Source organism: Thalia democratica, chromosome 2, assembly GCF_965202585.1.
Source record: "Thalia democratica chromosome 2, ktThaDemo2.hap1.1, whole genome shotgun sequence".
Classification (NCBI taxonomy): domain Eukaryota; kingdom Metazoa; phylum Chordata; class Thaliacea; order Salpida; family Salpidae; genus Thalia; species Thalia democratica.
Genome location: NC_139166.1, coordinates 10,825,916 through 10,835,056, shown reverse-complemented (window position 1 = coordinate 10,835,056; position 9,141 = coordinate 10,825,916). Strand labels below are relative to the sequence as shown.

The 9,141-nt window shown below is 23.4% G+C and overlaps 1 protein-coding gene across 1 annotated transcript; it reads left to right on the top strand.

The window, feature by feature from the left end:
* The first annotated feature begins 1,426 nt into the window (after positions 1-1,426).
* LOC145850041 (fibrinogen-like protein A) lies at positions 1,427-8,798 on the top strand. The gene is made up of 8 exons (XM_082955185.1): positions 1,427-1,487; positions 2,383-2,481; positions 2,816-2,923; positions 4,769-4,887; positions 5,733-5,829; positions 6,024-6,123; positions 6,697-6,770; positions 8,539-8,798. Exons 1-8 carry the CDS (start codon positions 1,427-1,429, stop codon positions 8,796-8,798), a joined length of 918 nt encoding a protein of 305 aa, XP_082811311.1.
* The last annotated feature ends 343 nt before the right edge of the window (positions 8,799-9,141 follow it).

Below are 9,141 nucleotides of genomic sequence, written 5' to 3'. Positions count from 1 at the left end.
TTTTGTGCTTATTAACTATTTATTAAAAACAATTTAAAAGTTAAATTTAAACTTAGACTTTTAATCCTATAAAAGTTCAAAAACAACATACTGTATACTTTGTAACAGTATTTACCTTAGTAAAATTTGTAATCACACGTTTAGTTAGATAGTCGTGCACAAACTTAAAATTTAAACTTAAATTAAATTGTGACCTTTAATTTCGCTTTTACAACTTTGCATAATTAACCAAATTAGTGTTTACTTTTCTTTGTTAGTGAGAAGTTGGTAATGTTGTGTTTAATATTTATTCTTTTGTCAATACTTTAATCAAAATTTAACTGAATCAAAATTATAATAGAGTTTATTTAAAAGTTTATATTAAATTTTATGTGCTAGATTTAAAAAGTAATGACTAGTATCTTTTATTCATAAAAAAAAATTATGATGTTTTATAGTTTATTCTAAGATTACTAATAAAATAACCTAAAAATAATTTTAACTTTGTAATTAAGTTAGAATAAAGAATTTATTTTCAATAAGAGTTTTAAATGTATAAATAAAATACCTAAATTTTTATGTAATAAAAATTTTAGAACTTAGAACAAATTTAGCAAAAATATTTTTTTCTATAAACATGGATTTTACAACAGTAATTGATTAAATTTATCAAAAAAAATTAGTTCAATTATGTTGTATTTGCAAAATATTAATCTTTCAAATCATCTGAATAGTTATAGTGGACAAAGATAGTATTTTTAATTTTAAATACGCAAATAAAATAGTAAAGCTAGAAAGTGTAAACTTTAGTCGTAACCTTTGACCTTACAAAAGTGCTTAATTTTTTTTTAATTAAAAAGTTACTGAATTTATTTAATCAAGTTAATATCACGATTTTGCTTTTGATGATCTTGTATAACGTTCAAAGTTTAACCTAGAAGTAAATATTATGAGCTTAAAGTTTACTTAAAATGCTGGTTTATCATTTGCTTTAGTTTGTTGTCTCATTAGCTAGTTTTCCTGTGAGTATAATGTACTTAACGATTATAAATACAAAAAACAAAGTTAAGCTGTTCAGTTTCCTCTAAAAATTTAACTTGCACAAGATTTGTCGTGTGACGGGCTACTCGCACTGTTTGAATGTATTTTAGTTTACTTATTTTGTATTCTTTGAACATTTTTTTAGTATTTATATCACGAAAAAAGGATTAGGGTTTATTAATAAGACTTTATATTTTGTTAATGCTTTCGAAGAAGACGTAAAGTTTTTAGTCAAGTTTCTTAAACTTTAAAAACTATCAAGTTAACTTATTTGCCTTTCATAACATAAAAGAAAATAATATATATTTTAAGTTGATAAGCAAAAAAGTTTAATTATACAACCAGTTGAAAAAATAAGTAATTTTTTATACAGATTTAGTTTATTCTACAACTTTATTCTATAAACATGAAATTTCTACTCATCTTCGCATTCATGTTCTTAAAAATTAGAGCTGAAAATGTACAAGGTAAGCTAAGAGAAATATTTTAAATGGTTTATTTGTTTATTAAATTTCTTTTTAAATAATTACAAGAATAGTAAAATTATCGTTTTCTGATTCTATACTTTTCTAATGAAATTTATTTTATAGGTTCGTTTTCCTACAAATAATCACCATCAAGATTTTTTATTAGTTAATTGAAAAGAAACTAAACTAAGACTTAGCTATTACATTTTAACTGAAGACTTATGTTTTTGAACACATTATACACAGCAAGTACTTATAAATTCATATTCTTTATTTTTTCTTTTAGCATTTAGATAAAAAAGAAATTTTGAACAATTAATTAATTAAAAGATTATAATTTTACAGCATTATTTTTATATTTGATAGTCTTTAGAGTAGTGCTTAAGTTTGAATTATATGCTAAAAGTATTTTGTTAATTAATAAATTATAATATAACTATAACTAGGAGACAAAAAGTATATCATTTTAAGAAGTAATTCATGGGTATTTACTCTCAACGTTTCAAACTTGTACTAACCTTGCTTTAGAGTTAGCGTTAAAAAAATAATACTGAATATATGCATTAAATGATAAGCTTTACAAATTCCGATTTTAATAATTCTTATAGCTATAATATAAAAGCAAATAAAAAATACTCAGTACATACTTTGAATCCTGAAAACGTTTATTTTTGATACTTCTATTTTAATTAAGACGAAAAGTTAAATTTTCATAAACTATTAACAATTAAAGTTTATTCGCTCCTGATAATAATCAGTAATTATGAACTTGAATAGATATATGTTTAATTTCCTTAACTTTCATGCAATGCCTAAAGATCAAAACTTCTTCACCAAATCAATGTTTAATCATAAAGCAACGCTTATTAAAGCTAATATAATAAATTAATAACAGTAACCGACTGTCCGCGATTAAAAGGAATTTCTAATGGCAATATAGAATGCACTCTTGATAATAAAGTGGGTAGCGAATGTACTTATTCTTGCAATAAGGGTAAGTAAACATTTTTTATTGAAATTATTATGTAATGAAATACTTCATAACTTGGTAACAAAATCGTTACAAACCAAATATTTTGAAACTTTCTACCGAACTTTTACCTAAATATAACCAGTAAGTGTGTTTTTAAAATAAATAGTATGTGTTTTAAATTGAAAACCATAAAGTGTTTGTACACCCTAATGACAGTTTGCGTTAGAAAAAAGCAAACTCTAAACTTTTATTGTTGTTTTTTAGAAAAAGGGCGTTACAATTTGTTGAAAATAATATGAAAACATTTTTTGAAAACAAATATTGTACATTTTTAACAATCAATTACTTTTATTAGGTTTCGAAATAGATGATGCTTGCTTAACCATCAATTACTGTATAGATGATGGATTTGGCAGTGGTATGTGGAAACTCATCGCTCCGAAATGTGTACCAGACAAGAAATGTTAGTGCTAAGTTGTTTGAATAAAGAATTATAACTTATTTTACTTAAAAAATAAGCTTATGTAATAACAATAAATGCAGTTTAGCTCATAAACGTTCATACGAAATATATTTATACTTTTGTATATAGTTTTGTTGGATAAAAAATACAACTTATTGTAACTTTAAACTAAAATTTAAATAATAAAAGTAAATAAAAACAATTTCATAAAAACTAATATAACATATAGTTATATGTATAGTTTTTAGTTTACAAAGTTACAATTGTAAATTTTAAAGTGAATAAAGTCATAACAGTAAATAAAGGTTCCAACAGTTAATAAACACTTTTATAGTATATTATCAGTAATTTTTTTTATCAGTTATTTTACTTTTAATATTTATGTTAAAATTGCACCCGAGTATATATAATAATCTTTTTTTAACAGAAGACATGTTAAAAAAGATAATAACAAATAAACATTTAAACGTAAAATTTACAAAACCAAAAGTAATGACTTTTTATCCTTCTACAGGTAAAAGTAAACGTGTTATTAAGTGAAATATTTACTTGTTAGTAATTAAACTTCATAAAGTTATGAAACTTATTTTGTGTTTCAATTTCGAATTGTTAAACTTTTTTATTTTATAAGAATAACAAACAGTGTTTAATTTTAAATTATCAACAATTAAAAATTGTTGTAATCATATATAAACATTGTGAAATTTATATGTAATTAAAATGTAAAGCTTTTAATTTATCTCATTCGAAAACTTTATGAGTTATTATTAACTTAATGATTAAAAAACCTATTATAACACAAATAATCTTAAGAGCTTATCTGAATATCACCTCAGCCACATTCGAATTTTTACTTATTGTTATTCGTCGTACCAATGTATATTGTTTAAACTTTTATTTCTGTTCAATTTGATTATAATTATAATTAATCTGATGTTTTCGTATTTTAATGAACTTAAAAAACTGCTCTAATATTAATGGTATGCTTTTTAGCCATTTTAAGTAAACACATCTATCTTTATAGAAAATTTTGCTTACGTCGTATTATAAGTCTGAATATTTATAAAGAATTTTATATAAATATATGTAAATATATAAAAAGTTATTATATGAAACAAGCATAATGTCAATAAAAATATACGTGCATAAGAAATTTGGTAAAAATGATACCGTATATAGTAAAAATCAATTATTACTTTAAGTGTTAAGGCAAAAAGTTTTAGTAAAACTAATAAAATAATTAATTGTTTTTCGGAAAGGAAACTTAGAGAAAATATAAATAATAAAAATAAATAAAAATATGCACTGCTGCAATTCAGTTATTTAAGGTTTCTAAATAATTTGTTCAGTTTTTTCAACTTTAAGTTAACTTTTCAAATAATGTAAAAAAAATCTAATGACTGAAAAGAACAGCTTTTACTTTTCAATTAGATGTAAACTGAATAGTGTTTGTGAATGCTTACAATAGCTTTTATTTATAAATTATATTCATTTATTATATAAATTTCTTTATTTGTTGATTATTGAACATTAAATATTATTTTTAAACTTTAAAAATATTCCAAAACTCAAAAACTTTATTTTACAACTTGATAATTAAAATATAACCAAGCCACGTTTTATTAATACATGTAACTATTGTAACAAATTGTCAATTTTACAATGAAATATATACTTGAAAAACATATGTAAATATATGCAATGTTTTTCTTTAAGTGATAATTAAACAATATATGCAAATATAAATTAACGATAGTTCAATAGAGAAATAGAAGTTTTTTTTCATAGTTATATTTTCAGTATAGCAAAATTCAACTAAAAAACTATATACAAGTTATTTTACAGATTGTCAATCGTTACAAATACCGGGTATGAGTAGAAAATCAGGAGTTTACGAATTTCTAGTTGGTGAGAAACACGTCAACCTGTTTTGTGAAATGAGGTCAGCTGACGGAGGATGGATTGTTAGTATTTCATTAATAAGTTTATTAAATTTTATAAAAATATCTAAGTATAGGAGTAATGACTTAAAAAATTAGGTTTTTTTAAGTTTAAGTACCTAAACAATTACAGTCAGATGTTTTGAATAATTTTCTTACACAATAATTAGAAGTAATTTCAAGATAAACAAATATATATATATATATACAAAGCTTATTTACCAATTTTACTTGTTTATATTCTATTAAACAGCAAAGTTGTACAAAAAGAAAACAAGTAAAATTGGTAAAATAAGCTTTGTGTTACATCTAAAACCTACAAAATTTTAACTTACATAGAGCTAATAGATATTTTTAATTTTTTATGAAAACTTATTATAAACTGACAATTATATTAAGATATTTGTAACTAAAAAAATCACACTACTTTTAATTAAATAGTTTAGTCAGATTTTTCCTTGTGTTTACTTTAAAAGTGATATATTAAGCATTAAAATATACCTTTGAATAGTTTATTGCACATATAATATTTAATTTAACAGTACAGAAATAAAATTACAGTTTTTATTAGTATGTAATATAAACAACAAACATTTAATTTTGAAGGTGATGCATAGTAGGTTTGATAAAATGTACATTATATAAAATCACAATTTACATAAGCATGAAATAAGTTGTATAAACAATTCTTTTGAACATCTTTTCTAATTGTTTATGGTTTTCTTGTTTATTTAAAACTTGATTTTTAAGATGAAACAAAACAGGTTCGACGTTTTTACAGCAAATTTAAATACAAGTGTATCTTCTAACATTATTAAGTAATTTATACCAGACTTAAGTTGTTAAATAACTAGATTTTTTGTTTGCAGGTTTTTCACAACAGATATGACGGATCTGTCGAATTTAATAGGAGTTGGACGACTTACGAAAACTTCTTCGGAGATATAAATGGAGAATTCTGGCTTGGTAAGAAAGTATGAATAGCAATATGTTAAGTATGAAAGTAAAACAAAAATTTAATATATAAACATTGCGAGGATTACTCTTAATGTTATACTACAATTGATTGTAAAAACTAATAAATAATGAAGTTGAACAGTATTATGATGATAAAAAGTTACAAGTAACGCTTTTCACTAATGTCAAACTATATGTAACAGGTTTGAAAACAATCAGCAATATAACCAGCGATGGAAGAAACTATCAAGTCAGAATAGAGATGGAAAGCTACAAAGGTGAAAAAAAATATGCTGAATATAGGTTAGTCTGTTTGAAAAAATCCTCACCACATACAATATATTTTTTTTATTTAAAGTCAATGCATAAAACACTTGAATATTTTTTTTCCTATTGTTTTGTTGCGTTTAAAACCTTATAATTTAACAAATTATATAATAAACTGTTTGTTCACAACCATCTTACTGACGGTAAATTTTAATATTTTCAAACATACATTCGGATAACGTTCAATGCAATGTCTTGGATAATATACTTTATATTTAACAACTTTCATTAAGACATTTGTTTTTTAAAACGAACACAGTTTTTAAAAACTAACTTTATATGCGGAACTAAATAGCATCTTTGAAACAGCAATATGGTTTGTATTATACTCAAGTAGTGTTTGCCATTTTTCTTAAAAGAAAGAATACTTTTAGTTTAACTAATAAAGCTAGATAATTTAATATAACTTTGTTCATAGTCAACTTCTAGTTCTTAAGAATTCTTTGAAAGAGTTTTTTTGATAACTTTATATGAATCCTAGTTTTTTATTTAGATATCACTTTTAAAACAAATATTTAATGAACTTTTTGTATATGAATATTTATTTAGAAACTTCAAAGTAGCTGATGGTACAGACAACTACAGACTTACTTTTGAAAAGAACTCGTTCTCTGGTAACGTAGGTTAGTATTTCTTATAACATTTTTATTTTATCAATCATTGTTAAAATTTTTTTTTACGGCTTACTACCTTTTTAATTCGCGATTATTTTACTTTTGGTCATATCAAATTCGAAAATATTAAATTTCATCATTTCAAACTCGTTGTGATAATGAATTTTTAATTTGTTTTAATTTATTTTTAGATTTGTCCATATATTAACAGTTTAGCTTCTTCTAGTTTGCTAACTTTCAAAGTTTTGAATGTTAAAGTTAACATAAAATATTTTTTTACTTAATATATTTTGAAAGTTGTTTTATTTCATGCACGCTTCTTAACATGATATTTTAAAAGTTATAGCTTATTTACAACTGACCTTCTCATTTTAATTTACTCTATAGCAATTGTTTAGTAAATACCAAATATTGATATATATGTTAAACAAATCATTAATATCTATCTCACTAGAACAAAAGTTAATAACTAATCAGATGTTTATTTATTTTTTTGTTTTTATTTTAAGAAGAGGCCTTATTACTTTACAGTATCGATTTAACCATTTTATTAGGTATTTTATTGAAAGTTATTTAGTTCTTTATAAGAAAGAATTTATGATATTCAATCGAGAAAACTTATATTCGTCTCTGCTAAAACATTATTTTATTTTATATGTAGTTCTTATATCCATAATACAGATTGAAGAAAATTAAATTTGAATTGTTTTTAGTAATTCTAAAGTATTTATAAATTTGTTATTGTAACAAGCTATAGTCTGTTCTCACATAAATTCTATTCTTTATCTCCTCCTTTTTTATTTTAAGTTTACATTGACTTAAAGTTTATTATTAATAAATATATTCAAATATATTTACTGCTTAGTTTACTTTGATTTTTACAACTTACGTTTTATTGTATTTATTACTATTTTTCTTTAAATAAACGTAATATAGCTAGCTATTATGTTAGAACAGTACTTTTGTCTTTGCGTTATCAAAAAACTGGTACAATAAAAGAACTAACGAAAGAAAAAAAACTTTTAGACATTAATTTAAATTAAAAATGTTCGAGTAGGTAATAATATGCTTACTTAACGGCTCATTTGATTTGATAGCAATTCATTGTTTTTATAATGCCTATGTACACTTTCGTTTCTTTTAACAATACAAGAAAACTATAAATAAGTAATCCAACTTTTATACTGATAATAAAATAACATGTACAAGTTACTAAGTACGATCAAGTTACAAGTTATATAAGTTACGTTTATTATGATGGAGTTTGATAAGATTGAGCTTGATATTATGGAGTTAAATACAACCAATTATTTTTAACATTGATCTTTTAAAATGATGAAGTTTTAAATGATCGCTAGTTAGAAATGATCGTCTACCATTATTTACATTTTTATTGTTGTTTTTAAGGGCAGTGTTCTACCAATCACACCCATTAATTGAAAAATAGATTCAAAGTTTTTATTATTTATGTTAAATAAGTCGAAAAAAAAAGTTTTAAGTTAAATATAAAAATATTTAAACTAAATCGTCAAAGATAAATAATTTTCTTCATATTTGTTTGAATGCTCATTTTTATCACTAGTACAACGTTATAAACTAACTTAGTACTGTTTTTAAAGTTTATTACAGTGTGTTCATTAGTTCTTAAAAACGGATAAACAGTAAACCAATAATATTTGCTATAAGACAGATTTTGATGCGTTTTATATATAACTCAGTTTTTTATATAAAAAGTTTTGTTTGTGTTCAACTTTAGAAATAAAACTTTATCAAACAGGATATGACGCACTCGAGGGCCACAACAACATGCAATTCTCTACATTCGACGTGGACAACGACAAGATCGGGGGAAATTGCGCTACTAACTGGGGAAATGGAGGCAACTGGTATCGAGCCTGTTACAACCAAAATATGAATGGAAAGTACGGAGCAGATGGAGACGCAGGTGCTGAGTATATGCTTTGGAGGAATTTCGACACCAACAATGCTTTCATGGCACTCAAGACAATGAGATGGATGCTGCGTGAAGTTGTTTAAAACAATCACACTTGATAGTTAAAGTATTTGCTGCATTTTGTACTTTGATTAGTTACTTGTTAAAATATTTTTATTTTCAACAGTTAGTTCACTAAACATAGTAGAAAAACTTAGCTCAAATAATTTAGTTACAACTGATTTTTCGGAAACGATTTAAACTACAATTGACAACGCTTTTATGACACAATTGACTTACAGAATTTTGTTGAAACTGATTCTTTAATTGTAGCTCGATTTACTGCATATTCATTTACATTTTATTCATTATTACTCTTAATCATGTAAATAAAAATTTTACTGAAAATTGGTGTCATTTGTGTATACTTAAGTGAATGAATAGATT